Source organism: Bos javanicus, chromosome 5, assembly GCF_032452875.1.
Source record: "Bos javanicus breed banteng chromosome 5, ARS-OSU_banteng_1.0, whole genome shotgun sequence".
NCBI classification, from domain to species: Eukaryota; Metazoa; Chordata; class Mammalia; order Artiodactyla; family Bovidae; genus Bos; species Bos javanicus.
The window spans coordinates 61,058,616-61,085,954 of NC_083872.1; the positions used below are offsets into that span (position 1 = coordinate 61,058,616).

General features: G+C 36.2%; 1 protein-coding gene across 9 annotated transcripts in view; it reads right to left on the bottom strand.

Annotated features, from left to right (window-relative positions):
• CDK17 (cyclin dependent kinase 17) overlaps positions 1 to 27,339 on the bottom strand; it is a 138,177-nt gene that overhangs the window by 41,857 nt on the left and 68,981 nt on the right. For all 9 annotated transcript variants that reach the window (XR_009736486.1, XR_009736484.1, XR_009736485.1 and 6 more), the window contains exons 2-8: positions 26,973 to 27,119; positions 22,275 to 22,439; positions 18,505 to 18,638; positions 14,456 to 14,581; positions 1,960 to 2,016; positions 906 to 1,020; positions 58 to 152 (exon numbers count right to left, since the gene is read on the bottom strand). Coding sequence is in view for 6 of the 9 variants with exons in the window: in XM_061416980.1 (XP_061272964.1) it covers positions 58 to 152; positions 906 to 1,020; positions 1,960 to 2,016; positions 14,456 to 14,581; positions 18,505 to 18,638; positions 22,275 to 22,439; positions 26,973 to 27,119 (839 nt within the window). In the remaining 3 variants the exon portion in view is untranslated. The remainder of the gene's footprint in view (positions 1 to 57; positions 153 to 905; positions 1,021 to 1,959; positions 2,017 to 14,455; positions 14,582 to 18,504; positions 18,639 to 22,274; positions 22,440 to 26,972; positions 27,120 to 27,339) is intronic.

The following is a 27,339-nucleotide window of genomic DNA, read 5'->3' on the forward strand; positions in this document are numbered from 1 at the left end:
AATCTGTGATGTTTTATTATAGCAAAATTAAATACTGAAGTTTTATGAAATGCTTACCAGATACTCAAAGACCAGAGTCAAAGATTTATCTGTATGAACAATGTCATGTAATGTTACTATATTTGCATGTTTTAGATCCTTTAATAGTGAAACTGCAAAACAGAAAAGAAAGCCAATTATTTAGTCTGTGGTAGGCAGTCTTTTAAAAAACCCTAAGTTTAACATATGAAGGCCTGAATTTAGGAGTCTCTTAAAACAATTCAAAGGGATTTGTAGTAGAAATTTTAAAAGAATTTTTTTCCTTTTCTTTTATGGTACTGGGTTTGATATTTTTAATACTTCTAAGTTTTTCCCTATACTACATTAATACTCTACATAACATCCTTTTTTCGCTCAAATGTTAACCTATTGAGACTGTCCCAAGATATGTTTTCTTCCTCCAAACTGGCTTATCAGTCGCCTCAAACCGTTTTCTGGATAATCCTTTAAAAAAAATGGTACCATTATAAAAATATATTTACATCCTGAATACACTATTTATGGTCAGCTCTTCCCCCATGCACCAATATGTAACACTTCCCAATGCCAAGTATTTGTCTATGACAATGATCTTATGACTTCATACTATTTCTTCATAAGCTGTATGATAATGTATCTAATTCCTTTTTGTTAAATATTTTAGCTTTAGATATTGCTTCTACCCCCAGGGCCTCATTTTATTGTATTCTTTTTCCTCAATGAGATGCCATTAGTTGCGATGGCATATTATTTTCCAGTCATGTATTATTTCTATATCTGAGCTCTTTGTACTTACAAAAAATGAACTCTTATTACATAGCTTTGGTTTTAAAATGTTCTATATAAATTTGATAAAACATTCTGCTCACAAAAAGTACTAACTATACCTTCTCTTATTGCTGTGCAGGGTGCACCTTCTTCATGTTCCAACCGGATCTCTTTCAAGGCCACCAAATTCTCTGTCAATTTACTTCTTCCTTTATAAACTGTTGCATAGGTACCCTATAAAATATATTTTGAAAGATACATGAAAGCAGCATGAGTCTGTCTATATCATCAATACAAGAAAGAGCCCTACCTAAATTTCTGATTTCTAACCATGTGTTAAATTCCATCTTGCAGAGAAAACTCCACCATGACTGGTTTTGGTTTTCCTACAGCTAAGAGGACTTTCAGTTCCCTGCGCACAGCTTCCCTACTCTTACAACCCTTCAGAGTACTTCAAAAGTAAAAACATAAGGAGAATATTTAATTTAAAAGCATTGTATTAACTACAACTACAATGGTATGTGAAGATTGAGGAAATTAAGCACATTAAGTGAAAACTGAAACTGTAACTAATATGTTATTAAAATTTTACCGATTTTCAGAATCTTTGAATGCTAGAGCTCTCCTTTAAAAACCAAATGTATTCTACAGATATCTTCTATTGTTGCCAAGACAGTTCTCAAACTCCCTTAAGGCCTCCCTATTAACTAATTCTATTATTTTCTTTGCACTTTATCACTCTGGGAAGCAGACCATTTCAAAACTAGTACCAGTAGCAAGATCAGGAAAACCTTGAATTTCATTTTAAAAAAATGAGCCAAGAATTTCCTTAACCTTTAAGATGTGTCTTTAGCTTTACAGATAGTATTTTGATTTTTCACAAGTTTGAACACATGGAATTTCCCATATGACAGCACAGTCACAGACTACCAAGGAGCAAACTAAAAGATAGATGCCTATTTTGTTACCAAAAAAAAGCACAATATTTTGTGCATCAACAGGTTACAATGCTATTAAAAAAATTCATTTCTTCTCACACTGATGGAATAATTTCAAGAATTGAAGGGTATTTCTTTCTAATATTCTATTGCCTTTACAGGACAAGATACAGTCTTTTAGGTGATGAATAAGAAAAATATGTATCTTACATTTTCGACATAAGTATTAACTTACCTCTCCAAGCTTTTCCAATTTGATGTAGGTTTCCATTTTTCCAAACCCAATTTCTGACTGAAAGCAAACAATTATAAATTTAGTATTCTTCAAATTTCAATTCTTCTCTGCCTCAACATCTGAAACTCTCCTGCTCTTCGAATGTTTTGGAACAGAAAAATCTGATTAAATAGTAGAACATCTGTCAAATTTTAAAATTGGAACATTTAAAGGCTCAAAAACAAAGTTCACAATTAAAACTGTCAACTCATCTTTTTTACAAATTGATTCACATTCTGCTTTGAAAAATTTCTGTTCTACCTTAAAACTCTGAAATTTTAAGATATCACAGGCATTTTAGGATACAAAAGGATTTTATAAAAGATAACTACATGATTTAACAAATCACAAAATAAACAATTTTCCTACATATTTTCCTTCATCAGTCTTTTGTTTTCCCTAGGAAGGCCTGCAAACAAAACACTATTTCAGGTTTTCCCATCGAAATATAATAAGAAAGATAACCATATGTCATACTCTATGATGAGTCAGGAAACGCTAACACAGAAGAAGTAATATAAGTCTAAATCAGTCTCCTCCATCCCCCACAAAAAAGTGAGTTCTGAAAAGCATTCTTTTAAAAAACCTTGAGCTTGACTATTTTGTATGGAGTCGATAAATGAGGTAGATGGAATAGTCAAATATGCAATGGGAACTCAGTATTTAAAAAGTAATTAAAAAAAAAAACACCGAACACAGAAGATTTAGGGGAAAAAACAAAATGATAAAAATGTAGAGACTGAGAGAGCAGAGATGGGGAAAAAAGTTAAAAAGAAGAGAATCAGAATTTTCTTAAATTCCTTTCTAGTACCCCTTTTGTAGACAGTGGAAAGGGCAACAGTAATCTAAAACTTCACTTCTCAGAGTGATACTAATGCCCTTAAGTAGCCAATGAAAGGAATAACGTTCTTTTATATATAACTCTTAAAGGTGTATGCTGGATTATTAAATTCTGTGTCAAATTCTGGAAGTTCAGATACACTTTTTATGGAGGTGTTGAACAAAATAAAAATGATACTTGACAATTTGACTTAACATCACTCACCGCTTGAAACAAAAAAGGTAAACTGCCCAAAACTGACAGTCAAAAGTAGCAGGGGCCTCTCAAAGGAACTGCTGTACAAGGAACTTTTTTACAAGACATATATATCACTTTAAAAGCCATGAGGAAAACTGAAAATTCAATGATACTCATTCAATTTTGGTAAACTAATCAAAACTGTGGTCACAGGTGGTGCTGGTGCTTTCACTGAAGGACTGAAAAATTGCTTCTCTCTGTGTACTCTTAAAGACTTTTTCCTATATACGGTATTTTCAAAAAAAATTTAAGTGAGATTTTTGGAACCCATCATGATCCATCTACCCACACACTATTTTATATATGACTGACAGATATTAAGTCCTTATTCTGTATTGTCAATAATTATACAGGATAATAAAACTATAATAGACAACACTTTCCAAATACAAATGCGAGTTTTTTAATTTTAATATGGGAAATGTGGCAAAGAGACCACCATTTGATACATCAGAACCTGATTCTGAATAATTTTTTGATTTTGTAGTTTTTCTATAGTCTATTTACATATGATCTCACATAACACTTAAAAAAAAAGGCTAATTGCCAAGGTCACACAAACTATGATAGAGTGTTTATTTTCTTATACCTATTTTCTAGAATTCAGATGATTAAATTCACAAACATGGAACTATTTTGACATGAATTTCAAATCTCACCTGATTTTTTTATGAAGGAAAAAGAATAGCAAGAATAAATGGAAACTAGTATGAACAAAATAATCAACGTCCCCCCCACCCCCCCCGCAAGATATAATTAAAATGTCATCATCTGTAACAGTGAGAAGCACATAGAAAAATATAACTACAAGCAAGGAACTTTCTTTTTTGCCACACCACCTCTTGTGGAAACTTAGTTCCCCAACCAGGGACTGAACCATGCCTGCAACAGCAAAAGTACATTGTCCTAAACCACTGGACCACCAGGGAATTCCCTGGGAAATTTTTCTTATTAGGAGTTGGGAAATTTTATTCTTTTTTTTAATCTTAAGTGAATAAATACTAAAATGTCCTTATAAGATCATGTACACTTTTCTCTAATGGTGGCTTTGACAAAAATGCTTGTTTTTTTTAAAGAGTGGATAATTTAACTACAAATTCAAGACTGTAAAGACAGTACTGACTGATGTAGAGATTACCGTATCATATAAAGTATACAAGGAATAAACTATAAGAGATAGCTTATTATCTCTTATAGTTAATATGAGAGATATTATATTAACTATATAGCATAGCATCTATATTAACATTACATGAAATATTAACATTAAAAAGAGTCACTCTTTAAATAGTGAAATTCAGTGAGATCATTAAAATATATTGAAAGTACGTTTTTTAAAAAGAGGGTAAATACTGGAATTGACTGCCATAACCCAATTAAAGAGGTTTTGAATTGGGTTGACCACATTTTAATGATTCCCAACCTTTAGGATTTAGTAATTACATCCAATTTATTGCTTAACTGAATCTTTATATGGAATTTCTAGAAAATTTTGCTTGCATTTTTATCTGCTGAGCATGACAAGATTAACAATAGACATAATGACTAGCTTGTTGACACACTCTCCTACGGAAATTATTCAGAGGACAGAAGACAAAGCTCATTTATTCAACATTTACCAGGCATAATGCTAGGTATTGGGGATAGAGTGAAGAAGACAGACATGATTCCTCCTCTCATGAATTCACAATCTAGACTGATTTTCATCCTAGATTATTTTAGAATATTTTTAAAGTCTCATAAAAACAGAAATAATAGCTGTATGATTGGAACAATACACTCTGCATTTAAATACAATATAAAAATCTTCTTAATTCTGCTTCAAATGAAGCGAATTTTCTTTTGATACTTCACTGCTCTAAAAATTAGCCTTTTGGAAAACCAAACAAACTCCTGTTCAAACAGCTCTTATAGCTGAGTAATTTCACTGTTAAGTCAGAAAGAGACAGACAAACACTATATATTAACGCATGCACCTGGAATCTAGAAAGAGGGTACTGATGGACCTATGTGCAGGGTAGCAATGGAGACACTTAACTTCCCTGGTGGCTCAGACGGTAAAGCGTCCACCTACAATGCAGGAAACCCAGATTCAATCCCTGGGTCGGGAGGATCCCCTGGAGAAGGAAATGGCAACCCACTCTAGTACTCTTGCCTGGAAAATCCCATGGAGGGAGGATCCTGGTAGGCTAGAGTTCATGGGGTCCCAAAGAGTTGGACATGACTGAGTGACTTCACTTTCACTTTCAATGGAGACACAGGACAGAGAGAACAGACTTGTGGACACAGTGGGGGAAGAAGAAGGTGGGATGAATTGGGAGACTAGCATAGAAACATATACATTCAGTTCAGTTCAGTTCAGTTGCTCAGTCCTGTCCGACTCTGGGACCCCCTGAATTGCAGCACGCCAGGCCTCCCTGTCCATCACCAACTCCCGGAGTTCACCCAAACTCATGTCCATCGAGTCGGTGATGCCATCCAGCCATCTCATGCTCTGTCGTCCCCTTCTCCTCCTGCCCCCAAACCCTCCCAGCATCTTTTCCAAAGACTTTCCCAGAATCTTTTCCAATGAGTCAACTCTTCGCATGAGGTGGCCAAAGTACTGGAGTTTCAGCTTTAGCATCATTCCTTCCAAACAACACCCAGGACTGATCTCCTTTAGAATGGACTGGTTAGATCTCTTTGCAGTCCATGGGATGCTCAAGAGTCTTCTCCAACACCACAGTTCAAAAGCATCAATTCTTCGGCACTCAGCTTTCTTCACAGTCCAACTCTCATATCCATACATGACCACTGGAAAAACCATAGCCTTGACTAGACGGACCCTTGTTGGCAAAGTAATGTCTCTGCTTTTGAATATGCTATCTAGGTTGGTCATAACATTCCTTCCAAGGAGTAAGCGTCTTTTAATTTCATGGCTGCAATCACCATCTGCAGTGATTTTGGAGCCCAGAAAAATAAAGTCTCTCACTGTTTGCCCATTGATTTCCCATGAAGTGATGGGACCAGATGCCATGATCTTAGTTTTCTGAATGTTGAGCTTTAAGCCAACTTTTTCACTATCCTCTTTCACTTTCATCAAGAAGCTCTTTAGTTCCTCTTCACTTTCTGCCATAAGGGTGGTATCATCTGCATATCTGAGGTTATTGAGATTTCTCCTGGCAATCTTGATTCCAGCGTGTGCTTCTTCCAGCCCATTGTTTCTCATGATGTACTCTGCATATAAGTTAAATAAGCAGGGTAACAATATACAGCCTTAACTGTACTATACAGCACTCCTTTTTCCCATTTGGAACCAGTCTGTTGTTCCATGTCCAGTTCTAACTGTTGCTCCTGACCTGCATACAGGTTTTGCATACAGGTTTCTCAAGAGGCAGGTCAGGTGGTCTGGTATCCCCACCTCTTTCAGAATTTCCCACATCCACACAGTCAAAGGCTTTGGCATAGTCAATAAAGCAGAAATAGATGTTTTTCTGGAACTCTCTTGCTTTTTCCATGATCCAGCAGATGTTGGCAATTTGATCTCAGGTTCCTCTGCCTTTTCTAAAACCAGCTTGAACATCTGGAAGTTCACGGTTCTTGTATTGCTGAAGCCTGGCTTGGAGAATTTTAAGCATTACTTTACTAGCATGTGAGATGAGTGCAATTGTGCAGTAGTTTGAGCATTCTTTGGCAATGCCTTTCTTTGGGACTGGAATGAAAACTGACCTTTTCCAGGCCTGTGGCCACTGCTGAGTTTTCCAAATTTGCTGGCATATCGAGTGCAGCACTTTCACAGCATCATCTTTCAGGATTTGAAACAGCTCAACTGGAATTCAAGCACCTCCATTAACTTTGTTTGTAGTGATGCTTCCTAAGGCCCACTTGACTTCACATTCCAGGATGTCTGGCTCTAGATCAGTGATCACACCATCGTGATTATCTGGGTCATGAAGATCTTTTTGTACAGTTCTTCTGTGTATTCTTGCCACCTCTTCTTAATATCTTCTGCTTCTGTTAGGTCCATACCATTTCTGTCCTTTATCGAGCCCATCTTTGCATGAAATGTTCCTTTGGTATTTCTAATTTTCTTGAAGAGATCTCTAGTCTTTCCCATTCTGTTGTTTTCCTCTATTTCTTTGCATTGATCACTGAGGAAGGCTTTCTTATCTCTTCTTGCTATTCTTCGGAACTCTGCATTCAGATGCTTATATCTTTCCTTTTCTCCTTTGCTTTTCACTTCTCTTCTTTTCACAGCCATTTATAAGGCCTCCCCAGACAGCCATTTTGCTTTTTTGCATTTCTTTTTCCATGGGGATGGTCTTGATCCCTGTCTCCTGTACAATGTCACAAACCTCATTCCATAGTTCATCAAGCACTCTATCAAATCTAGTCCCTTAAATCTATTTCTCATTTCCACTGTATAATCATAAGGAATTTGATTTAGGTCATACCTGAATGGTCTAATGATTTTCCCTACTTTCTTCAATTTCAGTCTGAATTTGGCAATAAGGAGTTCATGGTCTGAGCCACAGTCAGCTCCTGGTCTTGTTTTTGCTGACTGTATAGAGCTTTTCCATCTTTGCCTGCAAAGAATATAATCAATCTGATTCGGTGTTGACCATCTGGTGATGTCCATGTGTAGAGTCTTCTCTTGTGTTGTTCGAAGAGGGTGTTTGCTATGACCAGTGTGTTCTCTTGGTAAAACTCTATTAGCCTTTGCCCTGCTTCATTCCATATTCCAAGGCCAAATTTGCCTGTTACTCCAGGTGTTTCTTGACTTCCTACTTTTGCATTCCAGTCCCCTACAATGAAAAGGACATCTTTTTGGGGTGTTAGTTCTAAAAGGTCTTGTAGGTCTTCATAGAACCATTACCATATGTAAAACAGATAGCAATTGGGAATTTGCTGTGTGACACAAGGAGCTCAACCCAGTGCTCTGTGACAACCTAGAGGGGTGGGGTGGGGAGGGAGGTGGGAAGAGGGTTCAGGAGGAGGGAGGGGACATATGTATACCTGTGGCTGATTCATATTGATGTATGGCAGAAATCAACACAATATTGTAAAGCAATTATTCATCAATAAAAATTAAAAAATAGCTCTTATACAATAAGCACATGAAAGTTAAATAAAATAAAAAACAAATTATAATTTATAATAGCCTTCCTGTAATTTTGAGTAACTTGCAAGTAGCATTGATTATTATAGGGTATTTCTTCATTACTTTGGTCTAACAGTATAATCATTCTGCCAAAGTTATAAAGAGGTGTTACATGCTGGCAATGCAATTCTAAATGAGCTTCACAACAACTGAAACATGTGCAATAACTCTATTAGATGCCATTCTAAGAGTAAATGGGCATATAAAAAACACTGGGGGCAAAGACAGATTTTTCAATTATCAATTTCCCACCTTGTGAGATTTACCAAGTTACAGTTACTGATAGAAATGTCAGTCTACTGAGGTAGACTGAGGTAGGTCGACTGAGAATCTCTATTCTACTTGATCATTTGTATTACAAAATATTACCTTACCCCTGTCCATAATATGCCATACGTAAATTAAATTGTGGGTGAACTTTGAACCTCATTTCCACACCATAAGCTCACTTCTGAAAGACATCTGGACTTGATACCCTATTTTCTCACCTGTCCTTAGAAATAACAGCTATGTATGATCTATATTGGTAAAGCCATGAATGAGGAACCTAAAACTTAATGTTTAGGAAGAGGCATATTCTTAGAATTCATATAACCTAAACTTCAATAAAATGAGACAAACTTTCCTACACAGACTTAGTTTACTAAAGTTGCACTTAACACTCTTATGAAAATTTCCATGGGGTATGCCATCACTGTAAGTGTAACAATGCTCTAATAAATCATTACCTGCCTATGGGCTTTCCCACTAGTCATTAGTTTAAGTATTTTAAGAGTTAGAATATTCCATTTCTTATCAATTATAAATGAATATTAAATAACACTTTCAGTTCAGTTCAGTTCAGTTGCTCAGTCGTGTCTGACTCTTTGCGACCCCATGAATCGCAGCATGCCAGGCCTCCCTGTCCATCACCAACTCCCGGAATTCACTCAAACTCATGTTCATCAAGTCAGTGATGCCATCCAGCCATCTCATCCTCTGTCGTCCCCTTCTCCTCCTGCCCCCAATCCCTCCCAGCATCAGAGTCTTTTCCAATGAGTCAATTCTTCGCATTAGGTGGCCAAAGGACTGGAGTTTCAGCTTTAGCATCATTCCTTCCAAAGAAATCCCAGGGCTCATCTCCCCTAGAATGGACTGGTTGGATCTCTTTGCAGTCCAAGGGACTCTCAGGAGTCTTCTCCAACACCACAGTTCAAAAGCATCAATTCTTCGGTGCTCAGCCTTCTTCACATTCCAACTCTCACATCCATACATGATCACAGGAAAAACCATAGCCTTGACTAGATGGACCTTTGTTGGCAAAGTAATGTCTCTGCTTTTCAATATGCTGTTTAGGTTGGTCATAACTTTTCTTCCAAGGAGTAAGCGTCTTTTAATTTCATGGCTGCAGTCACCATCTGCAGTGATTTTGGAGCCCCGAAAAATAAAGTCTGACACTGTTTCCACTGTTTGCCCATTGATTTCCCATGAAGTGATGGGACCAGATGCCATGATCTTCGTTTTCTGAATGTTGAGTTTTAAGCCAACTTTTTCACTCTCCTCTTTCACCAATCCAATAACCAATATCTTTAAAATAAGATAGAATGACTAAATGTAATGTGGTGTCCTAGATGGGATCCTGGGGATAAAAAGCTATTAGTGAAAAACTAGAGAAATCTGAATAAAGTATGGAGTTTAGTTAATAGTAATGTACCACCACTGGTTTCCTGAGAGTTGTGACAATGTACTAAAGTAATGTAAAATGTTAATAATAGGCATAACTAGGTATAACTAGTTATGTGGTATATGGGAACACTCTATATGATCTTCTAAATTTTTCTGTAAATCTATAACTACTCTAAAATAACTATTAGAGTAGAGTTAGTATAGCTGTAGGTAGATTTGCACATTTGTAATTCAGAAAATGAGAGGGTTTCTAGTTAGTGGCTTCTCTCTTCTTGGTCGTGTAGTAGGAAGAGGTCATTTGCTTAGAGTGAGAGAAGAATTAACCAAAGAAATACAATAGGGTAGCCAAATGATACTGAGGATCCACTGAGCTTGATGCTCATAATTTTATAGAAGAACCAATCAGCCCTACTGTATATTCACCAGAAGTGAACTCAGACTTATTTCTTACCTCCTACTCAAGTGATTTATGTTATTTTTACTACTCTACTTATTATACATTGCAAACTGAAAGTACAAAAAGAAACATGTACACATTGCTATATTTAAAATGGATAACCAACAAAGACCTATTATAAAGCACATGGAACTCTCAAGGTTATGTGCCAGGGTGGATGGGACGGGGGTTTGGGAGAGATGGGATACGTGTATATGTATGGCTGAGTCCTTTTGCTCTTCGCCTGAAACTACCACAACATTGTTAACTGGCTATACCCCAACACAAAATAAAAAGTTTAAAGTTTAAAAAAAAAAAAAAGTTTATCCTTTTAGAAAGACAAAATTTTGTATTTTGTCTTGAAACAAAAATGTTTTTAAGATAAGAGTATATCATCCATGGAAACATAAGCTCTAACAAATGTGAAGTGTATTTTCATTTTCCCATCTCCTTTCCACAGATTCCCTAATCCTTCCCCTTCACATATAAACCTAGGGTATTAAGAATAATTTTCTAATATACTTCAAAAGAAACCATGACTTTAGTAAAAAAAAAAAAAAAAAAAGATAAACAATGAAAAGAATGAACCAATGAAAACCAAAACAGAGCTGCAATGATTAATGTGAAATCGGTAAGCCATTTCAGATTAAAAAAACAAGAGAATTAAGATAGGAACTTTCAACACAAATAAAAGCTTCAGTCACTCAGCATTCATTAGAGGGCACTGTTTTCCTTAATTTCATGTACATTGAAAAAGATAAGTCTTAGATGATAGCTTTGGTGATTAAACCATACCTTTAGTCCCAATCTGAATATTTACTAATTCTAAAATTGATCCTAAGTACCAATCTTTAGCAACACTTGATAACCAAAGAACACTTTCAACCTGGTAATTAAATGACAAAGTTATGTTAATGAAAATGTCTTAAGCAGTGATGTAAAACTATGATGATCATAAACCTATACCAAAATCAAGCTTTAACCTTACTGTATACTAGTGAACAGTGAAAGTCGCTCAGTCGTGTCCGACTCTTTGTGACCCCATGGACTATACAGTCCATGGAATTCTCCAGGCCAGAATTCTGGAGTGGGTAGCTTTTCCCTTCTCTAGGGGATCTTCCCAACCCAGGGATCGAACCCAAGTCTCCCACATTGCAGGCGATTCTTTACCAGCTCAGCCACAAGGGAAACAGAAGAATGCTGGAGTGGGTAGCCTATCCCCTTTCCAGGAGATCTTCCCTATCCAGGAATCGAACCGGGGTCTCCTGCATTGCAGGCGGATTCTTTACCAACTGAGCTATGAGTAAAGCCCCTATTGTGTACTGGTGAATGTCAAATAATAATGTGCTCATATTACACAGCATTAGGTAATTTTATTCTTTAGAAAATGCAACCAAAACAGAAGTTGTTGGCAGATAAAAATATTCCACGATACAATATATAAGAAGAAGATAAAACAACTGTTAGTGACCCAATACTCATCAATGGCTCCTTCTTCAGACCCAAAGTTTAAGAAGGTACTCAGTGCAGTCACTCAGTCGTGTCTGACTCTTTGTGACCCCATGGACTGCAGCACGCCAGGCTTTCCTGTCCATCACCAACTCCTGGAGCTTACTCAGACTCATGTCCATCGAGTTGGGGATGCCATCCAACCATCTCATCCTCTGTTGTCCCCCTTCTCCTCCTCCTCCTCAGTACTAAGTGGTTCCTGAGCCCTGAGTATTTTATTTTTACACAGTCCCTAGTATCTGGGCTCTACTTTCCATTTCGACATGACTACCACATCATCCTTAACGATGAATTCATTTCCCTGCCTCTAGTCTTTCTCTTGTTCTATTTGTTTACACTTTTCCTGAAGTAACAGTTATGAAACAAAAATGTGATTATGTCAGCTCTTGTTTAAATAAATGTCTCTGAGGTCCTTCTTTTTACATGGGATGAAGTCCAAACTCATTGGCCTGACAGCTGAAGCTTTTTACAGTCAACAGCAGGGGTCCCCAACCTGTGAGGAACCCAGCCCCACAGCAGGAAGTGAGCGGCTGCACAGCAGGAGGTGAGCGGCAGGCAAGTAAAGCTTCGTCTACCGCTCCCCATCTCTCACATTACCCCATGAACCATCCCCCCAATCCTGTCCATGGAAAAACGGTCTTCCACTAAATTGCTCCTTGGTGCCAAAAAGGTTGGGGACCACTGGTCTAGATCTATCCTATCCTTTCAAGGCTTATTCTTTAAAATTATTCCATATCCACCCTTCGTATCAATTATAATTTCCCCAACATACTCATATTCTCTGGGTTTTACTACATGAAGTTTCCTTTGCTTAGAACACTCTTCTAATAACTGTCAACTTGACAAAATTTCTACCCATCTTTTTAGAGCCAATTTAAGCACTATCACCTCTGTAAGCCTGTGATGTGCAAAGACATTTTACTTGCTCTTTAACTGTCCCACAGCACTTTATATATACTTCCACACAGAACTAAAGTTATCTAAAAGAGATCCTCACATACACAATCACCTGAATTTATGTCAAGATGACACTGCAACAGGGAAAGCTATTCTTTCAAAAAGCAGTGCTGGGTCAACTGCTACACAATGGGAGACCAAGATACATAACTGACAAGAGCCTTTAATACAGAATGTATAAAGAATTCCTCACACATCAATCAGAAAAAGGCAGTCCAACAGAAGAGAAATAATAGAATTCAACACTTCAAAGAAGAGGATATTTAAATGGCCAATAAATATTAGAAAGGTGTTCAACTTAAGCCATCAAGAAAATGAAAAACAAAATGACAATGCCTGAATGCTCAGCCAGGTCTGACTCTCTGTGACCCAATGGACTGTAGCCCATTCCTCTCTGTCCATGGGATGTTCCAGGCAAGAATACTGGAGTGGGTTGCCATTTCCTACTTCAGGGGAACCACAATGAGATAACACTATACACTCATCAGAAAAATTTAAAAGTTTCTTTGAAAAAGAAGAAAACAGTACCAAAAAAAAAAAAAAATCATGGAGAGCAACTAGAATGGGATGTAAAATGGTATAATCACTTTGGAACCAACTTTGACAACACCTAGAAAAGCTGAACATGTGCGCACAATCTATCCAACAACTCCACTCCTAGGCATGCATCCAACAGAAATGCTTATGTTAACCAAAACACATAATCAGGAATGGTGATACAAGCAATATTTGATAATAGCCAAAATTAAAAATAACATAAATGTAAACATTCATCAACAGAAGACTGAATAAAATACAGTATACTCACCAATGGAACACCATGCAACAAAAAGAACAAACGAATAACCTAACTACAGGCAATAACCCAAATGAAACTAACATTAAGTAAAAGAAGTCGACTGCAGAAGAATACATATTGGTGTACTTCTATACGTAATAGGATATTTTTGTATACCATACATATGAATTTGTATGTATATATATTTATATATATATATTTGTGCAATATATTTTATTTGTAGAAAATGTATTTGAAGCATTTGTATATTCATAATTACATAAAGTTCAAAAGTTTAAGAATAATCAGAAAAATATCAAATGCATTTTGAAAATAAATAAGAATGTATGTAAATCAAGATAAAGAAGTCTTTCTTTATATTAAACACTACAAACATAATCAAAACAGTGAAAACCATATAGGTAAAACTAATCTTTGGCATTAGAAGGCAGAGATAATGCCAAAGTTGAGGAAGGGAGAGTAGAAGTGAATAACGAAGTGGCAGGACGAGTTTTCTGGAATTTGGGGGATTTTTTTTTATTTAGCTGGATACAAGTTACACACGTATGCTAACTTCACAAAAATTCATGAAGCTCTACAATTACGTTTATGTACTTTTCTGTGTATCTAGTACATATTAACACATACTTATATACCTGGTACATATTTTGTACATCTAGCATGTATCAGTAAAATTTGCCAAAAAATAAAATAAACCTAAATTCTATTCAATGTAACATCTTTAAAATGTTAAGAAGGGAAAATGACAAAATCCAGAAAACAATGTAATAAACTTTAGCTATTAACAATATAAAAATTAATATAAAATGTTTATGCCCAGAAAATCAAACAACCAGATCTAATATAGTAGGTACAGGAGACTTAAAAACTTACTAAGGAAGCTCTCCGAGACCTTCGGCTCATTGGTTGATCAAATGGTGGACTGTTTATCTGCAACTTTTCAAGATACCCATCAGGTATTCTGATATCTGCAGGCAGTGATAACCGCTTATTTAAATCCTTTTAAAAACCAAGAAAAAGAAGATCTATATAGGTAACCACAAACAGAGACGACAAGGGCATTTGACTTTTTAATTCATGAGCTCTAATAGATCATTTCTTAGCAATCAGTAACTATAAAGGTTTGTTGCAATTACAAAGGCATTTACATTAATTATAAGCAGATTCTTTATGGTCTGAGCCACTAGGGAAGCTGTAATATACCAAAAGCAAATGTATTTACTGTAAGCAAAAGTATACAATGCAATTTATTTTACAGAAATGTTCTACAACTGAGTTGAGTCCCTTCATTGATAAAATGAGCATGGAATTAATTTTGACATTATTATATCATATAGTTGCTTTTAAGTCACTAAGTCGTGTCTGACTCTTTGCAACCCTGTTGACTGCAGCACGCCACGCTCCTCTGTCCTCCACTACCTCCCAGGGGTTGCTCAAATTCATGTCCATTGAGTTGATGATGCTATCTAACTATCTTATCATCTGCTGCCCGCTTCTCCTCTTGCCTTCAATCTTTCCCAGCATCAGGGTCTCTTCCAATCAGTCAGCTCTTCACATCAGGTGGCCAAAGTACTAGAACTTCAGCATTATCCCTTCCAATGAATATTCAGGGTTGATTTCCTTTAGGATTGACTGGTTTAATCTCCTTGCAGTCCAAGGGACTCTCAAGAGTCCTCTCCAGCACCACAATTTGAAAGCATCACTCTTCAGCGCTCAGCCTTCTTTATGATCCAACTCTCACATTCAAACATGACTACTGAAAAACCATAGCTTTGACTACATAGACCTTTGTTGGCAAAGTGATGTCTCTGCTTTTTAATATGCTGTCTAGGTTTGTCATAGCTTTTCTTCCAAGAAGCAAGTGTCTTTTTATTTCATGGCTGCAGTCACCATCTGCAGTGATTTTGGAGCCCAAGAAAATAAAATCTGTCACTGCTTCCACTTTTTCCCCTTCTATTTGCCATGAACTGATGGGACTGGATGTCATGATCTTAGTTTTTTGAATGCTGAGTTTCAAGCCAGCTTTTCCACCCTCCTCTTTCACCCTCATCAAGAGGCTTTTTAGTTCCTCGTTTTCTGCCATTAGGGTGTTATCATCTGCATATCTGAGGTCACTGGTATTTCTCCCGGCAATCTTAATTTCAGCTTGTGCTTTACCCAGTCTGGCATTTCGCATAATGTACTCTGCACATAAGTTAAAAAAGCAGGGTGACAACATACACCCTTGTTGTACTCCTTTCCCAATTTTGAACCCATCAGTTGTTCCATGTCCGGTTTTAACTGTTGCTTCTTGACCCACATGTCCTGGCAAAGGAGCTTGCATAACTCAATGAAGCCATGCCGTGCAGGGCTAACCAAGCCACAGAGGTTATATGTAAAGAGTTGTGGTAAAACAAGGTCCAATGGAGGAAATGGCAAACCACTCCAGTATTCTTGCCAGGAGAACCCCATGAACAGCACACCATATAGTTCAGTTTAATTGCTCAATCGTGTCCAACTCTTTGCGACCCCATGAACCGCAGCACGCCAGGCCTCCCTATCTGTCACCAACTGCCAGAGTCTATCCAAACTTATGTCCACTGAGTCGGTGGTGCCATGCAACCATTTCATCTTCTGTTGTCCCCTTCTCTTCCTGCCCTCAATCTTTCCCAGCATCAGGGTCTTATCAAATGAGTCAGCTCTTCGCATCAGGTGACCAAAGTATTGGAGCTTCAACATCAGTCCTTCCAATGAACACCCAGGACTGGTCTCCTTCAGGATGGACTGGTTGGATCTCCTTGCAGTCCAAGGGACTCTCCAGAGTCTTCTCCAACACCACAGTTCAAAAGCATCAATTCTTCGGTGCTCAGCTTTCTTTATAGTCCAACTCTCACATCCATACATGACTACTGGAAAAACCATATAGTAGGAATAGGCAAAGTCTACCATAAAATGGGGTTGGTTTGAATAACCAATCATGTGGATATTGCATGATTTTGCATGCAACACAGTGAGATAATTGAAATATTTTATTATTGCTATGTCAGTGGAAATAAGTAAAAGGTATTTCTATTTCATTTAATTATGTGAACTGAGAGAAACAGAGATCTTGCCTATATTATCACACCAAGAAACATAAATTCTATAAAAATAAATCCCTGCTGCTGCTAAGTCGCTTCAGTTGTGTCTGACTCTGTGCGACCCCACAGACGGCAGCCCACCAGGCTTCCCGTCCCTGGGATTCTCCAAGCAAGAACACTGGAGTGGGTTGCCATTTCCTTCTCCAATGCATGAAAGTGAAAAGTGAAAGTGAAGCCGCTCAGTTGTGTCCCACTCTAGCGACCCCATGGACTGCAGCCTTCCTCCGTCCATGGGATTTTCTAGGCAAAAGTACTGGAGTGGGGTGCCATTGCCTTCTCCAAAAATAAATTCCTGCTATTAATAATAAATCAGGAGATAAAATTGAGATGTGTAGAAATCGTACACAGATTTATTGGGAAATATATGGCTTAAGTATCAAAATATATCATGTTCTCAACTATTGAGAAAATAGTAATTCTCCCAAGTTAGTTTTATGTTTTACATCACTCTAAAAAAATCACAGTAAGATTATTCTTGGAACAAAACATTTAAAATTTATCTAGAAGAATAAATAGAAAGCAATATCCAAAAACATTCTAAAATAAATAAAAATATATGTGTGGGTATGGGGGTCTTTCCAGATATTAAAGTATACAATATCAAGAGTGTGTCACCTTTGGGGGAGAATACAGCTCAATGTCCAGATATAGATCCTAGTATTAAATAAAACTTTTAAACCTATAATAAAGAAAATCATACATATGGTGAAGAGAAATAAATAATTTTATTACTATTGTGATGTAATTTATACAGTGATATGAACAGTTATCATGAGTGTGAGTGAGCTCCGGGAGATAGTGAAGGACAGGGAAGCCTGGCGTGCTGCAGTCCATGGAGTCGCAGAGTCGGACACGACCGAGTGACTAAACAACAATGAACAGATATCAAGTTGATTTCAAGAGCTGAAGATGGTATTTTACCATTTAAAAACTGGTATTGTTTTGCATAACTGATTCAGAAGCAATCTTTGATCAGCAAAAATGCAATCAACCAAGAGGGCAAATACCCTAATCATCAATACCTCAACAGCACTGAAGAAAATAACAACATTCTTATTTCAAAATGTGCTCAATTTTCTAGAGAAAATTATTTTTAATCTATAGTATACACATGAAAATAATATTCATAATCAACTTCTGTCTTCAAGGTTATACACAACATTGACAGAGAGAAGGAAATGAGCTTTTCATTCTTTCACATGGAGAAATAACTTAACATGTGCTACAGAGATTAGTAGGTATAATAAACCAAAAAAGGAAGTGATATCCATATTCATAATATAAAGCAAGGAAAAAAAGCTGGTACTTATTTTTTGTATACTTTTTGAAATCTGAAAATATTTATAAAATCTGAAGTACCTAGATGAATCTCAAAAATATTAATTAGGGAGCAGTCTCTCAGAACTGTCTGAGATGCTGCCTCCCAGGCTGTAGTCCTCATTTTGCCCCAAATAAAGCTTAACTCACAACTCTCAAAAAAAAAAAAAAAAATTAATTAAAATATTTTCTAAAAGGAAGACTTTCCCTAATGTATCATCTTGGATTTCTGAAACTTTTGAAAATTCAAATTTCCCTTACAAAGACTCTACATAGTATTTTGCAGAATGTTTAAGTATAATTACTGTATATGTGCCTTGGTATAATAATTAGGAAAAAATATTCACAGACTAATTTTTATTAATGTGAAGAAACAACTTTCTTAGAGGTGTCATTGCTGTCATGAAAATTTTCAAATAGGCATTTATTCTTATGTATTTATACACACAAACACAGGCATATTTGTTTTTTTTTAAAAAATGGTACCTCTATTGAGATCCGCCTATGTATACGATTTCTAAGACAAACACCCGTAGGTGACTGGACTTCATCAGATGATGTCCCAGAAGCTTGGTCACTCTCGCCATCTGATCCCATTTTTAGATTTTCATGAACGATATCTGTATCAGAAAATGAAATATTATTTATCTTAGAAGAGATGTATTAAATTCTACAGAATCACATAATTTATTATCTCTACATGTAAGATGTAGACAGCCAACAGCCAAAAATCATAGCATAAAAGGTCTTTTACATTCTGGGTACCACAGGTGTGCAGTTAATAAAAACTGCACATTTAGGACAAATGTCCTAAAACAGTAGTATTAAATCCTCTTATGCTCTAAGATTATAAAAAGTTATTTTTAAAAAACTAACATTCAAGTTATTAGCAAGAGTTGAATAATAAAATTAGAGACCAAAAATAACACTTGACGATTATTTAGTCAGTTCTCGTATTTTCCAGATGTAGAAACTGAGACTTTGAAAGGTTAAACGACTTTCAAAGGTCACAGAGCTTAGAGGCAGAGCCAAAATAGAAACCTGAACTTTTATTTAGTTTAGTATTCTTTCCATTTAATAATGTGCCATTGGGTCATATCAAGATGAACTGGTTCTTTGCATAGTCTTTAAAAAAACTGTTTTACAGTTGCTAATGTAGCTCCCCATCCCCAAGTGTTAAAAAAACAATTCAAAAAAGTATTCACTGAGTACTGATTTTGTATAACTACAAATACAGTACCACAAAATCTACGGGGGCAAAAACATATTTCACTTACAATGCAAGGTAAATTATGATTTTTTTAAATAAGAATAAAAGTTAAATGGGAGTAGAGGGTAGGGAGATTAATTCCTTTTATACCTGCTCTTATATTTACATTGGTCAATCACCTTCTAATTCATCGAGCCAGAGTAGCCCACCAGAAACATATGCTAGATCTCATACACATCTCTTTCCATGGGTCCTCTCCACAGAATTATTCACTCCCCCAAAAGTATCATGTTCTTCCACACTGAAGTGCTTTAGCAAGCTTTTTATTTTTTCTTATCTGTAAGAGGTTATTTCTTCATTTTATCAATGTGGTGAATTCATTCTTCAACAGTATGCTCATATGCCATCAGGTCTTTTCTATCTCAGACACAAATGAACACTGTGCCCACACCTAGCACACCAACTGTGTTGAAGAGCAATTTTTGGTTCATGTGATTTTATATCAAGCTATGAGATCCCCTGGGGGCAGAATCTGACTTATTTGCTTTTCTATTCCTAGAACCGAACTAAATTTGTTTAGTAAGTAGCTCAACAAATACTACACTGATTTAAACACTTACTAAAAAAGAAAAAATCAAAGTATGGACCAGACAACTGAACCTTTTCTTTCAAATGAAATGTTATATGAAATATCAACATGTAAAATAAATAAGAATAGTATTTTACAACTACAAATTTGAACTTCTAGTTATTTACTTACAAAAATATGAGAACTATTTAAATTAACAAAAAAACTGAACTCCAGGGTCTCATCAAATCAGTCTTAGATTTCATACATTTCTGTATTTTGTCTTGGTAATACATTATTGGGAAAATTCTTATTCACACTGATAAGCAGCTGCAAAAATAACAGTTTTTAATAGACCAATATGTAATTTAAGAATACAGTTTAATGACACATTTCTGGAGAAATTTTATACTGAACAAAAAATTAATTTGGCAGTAGAAGTCAATGTACTGGGTGATTGATTCCTAATCTGATGGTATTAAAGACATCTGAGACCAAGCACTCTTTTCTACCACTCTTCAAAAATGTTAAAGGTAATTTAATCGTGTCTTCCGAAAATCTACAAATCTTCCTCAGAAAATGTTGAATATACTTTAAAATGTATAGCTGAGTTTGCCTGATGGCATGCTTAATACCCAGGAAGCAGAGAGAGAGAACTGAAGGTCCAAAATTTTTATGTAAAAATTGACTTGTTACTTTCTTTGGAGGGGTTTCTGATCTTGGTAAGAGTGTGCCTGGATTTAGCCACCACAGTGAAATAAAAGATGAAGCCTTGGGTGTCCCACTTGAAAATGAGAGCTTTCTGTAGAAAGGCAGATGACTCTCAAAAGAGCTACATCTTCAGTAAAAGGTAGACTTAAAAACAGAAATCTGCTCTCCCACATGAGGACTACAAAGGAGTTTATCAATTTCAGACTATGAGTAAATACTTGGTAGCATCTGACTCAACCAAGAAACACCTCATGTCACTAACAAGCTAGTTCCGACATGAATACCAGTTGGTATCTTCACTTCCATCAATAAGAAAAGAGTGAAGCAATGAAGCCTTATGTCAAGACTTCATTCATTTGTCACCAGTATGAGCAACTTCTTTTCTGAATCAGATAATAATTCTTAAGTAATAGAAGAACTTACTTAAGAAATTACTTCTCAAATGGCTCATTTTTGTATAATTCACAATGTTAACAGCTACAGACAGACATAACCCACTTTAAAATTTAATCTGCATTACTAATATTTTCAACATCACTTTAAGTTTAGACCAAGGATCAGTATATATGACCTGTTTTTGTATGGCCCTGAGCTAAAAATGGTTTTGGCATCCTTAACAGATTATTTTAAAAAGATGACATGCAACGGACCATATATGGCCCACAAAATTTGAAAAAATTTTTACGGCGTGAACCTTTATAGAAAAAGTTTGCCAACCCCTAGTCTAGACAATCAAGAGAACAACAAATTAAGCCCTGATCTGAAGTGTTTTCCAATTTCTGTGAGGGTAAATACTCCCTTTGTGGCCAAACCTCAAGCTACCAGTATGGTATCACTGAACACCTGGTTGGGTAATATGAACACCATGACATTAGTATTTTTGAGTATTCAGATATAGGAGAAATATCCCCAAAGCGTAGTAGGCAACAGTTAACTGTAGTAAAATAATTAGGAAATAATGACTTCTGGCTATTTATTACCTACATTTTTAATTTGATTTACTTAATTGTAAGTTTATATAATTTAAATTTCAATAATGGCTATGATTAACAATCAGCTTGCCAATTTTCTGAAAATTTAACAATCATCTCTCATGAACCAGTCTGAGACACAGACAAAAACCCCTGTAGACAAGCTCATCCTCTCAAAATTAACACATAAGAAAATAATCTGTGGGTTGATACCATGGCAAGATTAAGTAGATAAAGAAACAAGCAGAATAAAACCTTCAGAAACTTCAGTAAATATAATTATGTCATGAGTCTATAAAATAATATTTAAAATTATTTAAAAAACAAAACATGATAAGAAAGCATAAAAAAAAAAGACCAGAGAAATAAACAGAAACTTGCAGACATATATTTTTCTTAGATTTAAAATGACACAAAGACAAGAATAACAACTCAGGTAATAATCATATATACTAATTATTGCAGTTAGCTATCAAAAAGTGATAATCTGGAGTTACTGAGGTATGACCCCAAATTAAGCACCATCTCAAACTGCTATTCATCCTGAAATTTTACATCTACCTCTTCAGGGCTCTATCTTCTTTCTGGTGAACAGGTTTTCAAACATTACTCCTCCTTAGTGTCAGCACTACTGCCTGTCCAGAACCTTCCAGTTTTCTGCTCTCTCTCCTATTCCCTTGATTTTTACCTTACAAGAAAAAACTAGATAATAAAGGCGGGCAGACTTGCATACAGCTGAAACCTAGCTATGGACATAACCCACAGTCAGAAAAATTTTAAAAAGCAGATACATTACCTAATCTGCTTCCATTTCTGGGCATTGCCATGAAGGAACCAAGGCTTCCTCCAATAACGCTATGTGGTCTCCGCAGTGGGGGCTTCTTAAAGGACCCTGTGTACTGGTGGAGGAAGGAATGCATACTGTGCGAGGTCGGAGGCCTGCCATTCTTCACGATAGGCTCTGCAGTTCACAGTATCCAAAAATCATTCCATTAATAGCCCAAGATCCAGGATGACATGAAAAGGATTGAGAAAGCAAAAAAGAAAACAAAAGATGATGATAGAGATCATTACATTTAACCTTATTTCTTTGGCTATGCATATAAAGTACTAGAATTAAAATAATTTCTATGAAAAATACTTACAGAAAATACTATTTGGAACTGATCCAGTAACTTGAAGATCCACTTTTAAAAATTTACTTTTTGATTGGAGGATAAGTAAGTGTTAGTTGCTCAGTCATGCCTGACTCTCTGCGATCCCATGGACTGCAGCCCACCAAGCTCCTCTGTCCATGAGATTTTTCCAGGCAAGGATACTGGAGTGGGTTGCCATTTCCTTCTCCAGGGGATCTTGCCAACCCAGGGATCGAACCCAGGTCTCCTGCACTGCAGGCAGATTCTTGACCGACTGAGCTACAAGGGAAGCCCCAAATGGAGGATAGTTGCTTTATAATGTTATATTGGTTTCTGCCATACAATATAAGTCAGCCATAAGTGCGTGTGTGTGTATGTGTATATATATTTAAATGTCCCCTCTCTCCTGAACCTCCCCTCCCACTCCTCTCTGAGTCCCACCCCTCTGTTTTTAATACAATTGAAATTGGTTAGCAATCACAAAGCTACTAATATAGCCCACAGGTTTCTGATCTGTTTAATACATCTCAAAATTGTTTCCATAATTCTAACATTTACTGACTGCCTCATATATGCCTTATGATTAGGAATGCTGTAGAATATAAAAGCAGAGAAGGCAATGGCACCCCACTCCAGTACTCTTGCCTGGAAAATCCCATGGACGGAGGAGCCTCGTAGGCTGCAGTCCATGGGGTCACTAAGAGTCGGACACGACTGAGCAACTTCACTTTCACTTTTCACTTTCATGCACTGGAGAAGGAAATGGCAACCCACTCCAGTGTTCTTGACGGGAGGATCCCAGGGATGGGGGAACCTGGTGGGCTGCCATCTATGGGGTCGCACAGAGTTGGACACAACTGAAGCGACTTAGCAGCAGCAGCAGTATATAAAAGACACAATCCTGGCCTGAAATAACTATATCTCTGTTTGCTAGACATTCAAAAAAGTATGTCAAGTTAGTAAATAAAACAGAAGTACTTAAGTATGTATCAACATAGAGGTTCTGAAATTACCCCCAATTTAGAATTTTTCAATAGTTTACAAAGAAAAAAATCACAGATCTAAAACCATGCAGAAACATTACAAAAATATAACACTTAAAAAGAGCAGGTGACTCAGATCCACAGAACAAGACCAAGGCATGGGCTTGGGAAAAATGAGCCAAGAAGGCCACTTAGTCTCTGCCTCTACTAATAATGGCTCTCTGAAGGGAGGAGAGAGATGGAGGATGGGACAAAACAATCCTCAAGGACCCCACAGGCCTAGGTCATCTACTCTGGATAAAACACCAGACTAGAGGTAGGGGAAGTGCATAACTAGTAACGCCGAACATCGGTCCATGCCCGTGCCTGGATGTACATTCCCTGATGGTAGCTAGCTGATCAAAGACTGGGGATCCTAACTTAAGCCGAGCAAAATGAACAGTGACTTAATAATGAATGGGGGCAAAAACATATTTCACTTACTAGTATACAAATGACTACCATTAGTAGTTTTTGAAAGCTATGTATGTAGTAAATATATAGGAAACTACACTGGTACAGGAGGGGAGAAACGGTGAACAGAAAGCTCAAAGTGAGAAAAGAATCAATAATTCCTGGATTTTTAGCTTTAAGTGGTTTAGGTTAAGCGAGGAAAGCTGGAGAAGACGCTGATTTGGGGGGAGGGAATCAAGATTTGTGGTCTGGTCATATTAAGTTTAAGATTCTTATTAAATGTCTATGTGAAGAAGCCAAATAAGCATTTGGAAATGAATCTAAAGATTCAGACAAAAATCCTGACTAGAGAGACAAATTTAGGTGTAGTCAGCATGTACACAGTAGCTGAAGTCATGAGACTAGATGAGGTCAATTACTCAAATATTTCAAGATTATGACAGCAATTAACTAGGCAGTTCAGTAGGATAATAATATTCTATACCTTTAAAAGTAGTGGAGATCTTTAAGGCATTATGCTAAATTTATCATATGCATTATAATTTTTCTAAGATTTTGAGAGTATTATTTCCATTTATGTGTACTTTCTCATTCGTTTTATTCTAGGATATGCACGAGAGTCACTTGCCTACATATAATGCAAGAGAGTATTCTGTTGGTACAAGCGACTGAATAAGAGACAAGAGATCAAAAACTGGTTCAAAGGTAGTTTACTTAGGAAATTCATAACCTATATTCTTCCTCAAGTTAGCATTGCCTCTACATGGTTAGGCAAAGACCACTTGTTTCACAAACTGGTTATACAGCGTGTGAAGAGATCATTTAAAAAATATAGTCTATCTCTTCTCATTTGTTAAATCATATTCAGACAGACGGTATGTGTTACTGATCTTAGGAGCTTTTTACCATCTAAGATAAATTCCATAAAGAAAGAGTATGTTGGAACCAGCTATCAAGCTTTGATAGATGACCAGAAAGGTATTGCATCTTTGTGAAAACTGTCCCGTGTTCTTTATACACAGGGAATAAACAATAACAGATTATAATTCAGAGATAGCCTACGCTACCATCAATCTCTGCAACTGAAGAGGAATCAATGTCTATTATGACACCTTCAAGTATTACTTCAAGTAATTTGAGAAATTTATAGAGGAAACTGAGTAGTTTCTATTTTTCTCTTCTTTACTAATTTTAATGTTACTATTAGAATAAAAATAAATTTTAATAAACTATATTTTACTTCAAATTTTTTTTTAAATATTTCACCATTCACTATAAATTAAGCATGTAATTTTAAGACAGTTATTACTAAAGTATTCCAGAAAATATGCCATGAGTCAAAGATGTTAATTAGCTCTCCAAAAAGTATGTACATTTTCTTTGACTCACACTTTTTTTTTTAAAGAAGATGTTTGTCTTGTAGTCAAATTCCTATCAAGAATGTATCCCAGAAACCATCCATGAAGAGTATTCTGTGCCTACTTTACTTCTGAGTATCACTGGCAGATAGCTAGCAATACTCATGGAGCCCAAGAATGAACATACAGGGCTTAATTAATATCAAGAATTCAAGGATATCAGAGAGATTTAAGGATTTTTCTCCTGGCAAGAGGAGTAGAAGACATAATAATATCAGCTTTGAGATTTGATTCAAATCTCAAATGTAAAATATCTCCCTCCTACATATAAGTAAATTATACCCAAATTATTAAATTTTCTACCCAACTCATCAATGTTTCCCCTCCTGTATTATGAGCCAGATAACCTTGAGTAAAATAACGACACTCTGAAGAAAACAGTATAAAGAAGCTTGGGTACGATACATTACTTACCCAGAGTCATACACTATTAAGTATATAAATGTATATTCCAAATTCCAATCCATAACTTTTAACTTAACATCCAGAGCACTTTTCATTATATCTTTCCCTCTCTCACAAGGCTATTTACATTTCAGCTAAAGGGGATAAAGAAATTCCTGATTCCACCCACTGCCACAAATCTCTAACAGGAAAGTTTCAGGCAGAGGCAAGGAAGGCTTTTCCAAAGAATCTGCACATTATGACACACGGGCAGCATTCCGGTAAGCTCCTTCCCTATTATTATGACATCCCTAGGGCTATTTCAGTTTTGAATACGTAGCCTTATTCTATAATTTCATCAGGATTTTGCATTATAATGCGTTCAATTTAACAAATCCTTTTTATTTTAAATTAATATCTGTGTACTAACTACACTATAAAAAAACTGCCAAACTTGTGGAATATTATATGCTTATCTTACTCTCAATACTAAAGAGCTCTCAATACTATGGATACATTCTTTGGTCAACATAAAATAAGAAAATAGTATGATTCAGTCATGTGAAAACCTTGTGGTCTACGTGGACAGTCAATATGCATACATAATGTTATAAATCTGTGATGAAGTCTCAAACAGAAACTTCACAAACTTTTTTTCCTGGACGCACCACGCAGCATGTGGGATCTTAGTTCCCTGACCAGGGATGGAACCCGAGACCTTGGCAGTGAAAGTGCTAAGTCTTAATCACTGGACGGACAGGGAATTCCCTGGAATTTCACAAACTTACTGTGCACTTCTAAGGTGTATTAACTTTAGTTATAAGAATAACAAAAATATTTAAATGTTAATTTAAAAGTAGGTACTTAACTAGGACATTACTATACAAAGCATTGTTATTTAAGAACCACTGCAGTGTCAGAGACCAGGTAGAGTAACACTGTTTAAGAATGGAACATTCCAGTAAGCAAGCGAAAGTTACTGAACTAGGGAAGGAGGCAAAGAAATAAACAAAAGGAAGCTTATTAGGAACTTACCAGGAAAGTAAACGTACATAGGATTTATAAAGCAAATCAAGGGAGAGGCATCTGTCCTTCCCACCCCACTCACCCAAATATTTACCATTATCTTTGCTGCTGTTTTCTTCAATAGTCATTTGCTCAGCCAATTCAGATAACGATTCATCAATAGTCTGGCTTCCTCGAAGCGTGAGGGATAGCCTTCTCTTAAATTTTTTCATCCTATCAACTGAATGTGACTTGAAAAATCCTGAAAGAGAATAGAATGAACACAAGAGTAAAGCTATGAATATCTTACTGCTCAAGAACAATGTTTTTCTGCGTTTACTGGGAATCTTCAAAATAAGTATAAAGTAAGAATTCTCACGTGCCTCAAACATCACAAAATCTAGCCTCTTCCTTAAAAAGATCCATTCATTTTGATTAATGCCATATGTATATAGCATCATCAGAAGAGCAAGAATTCTACA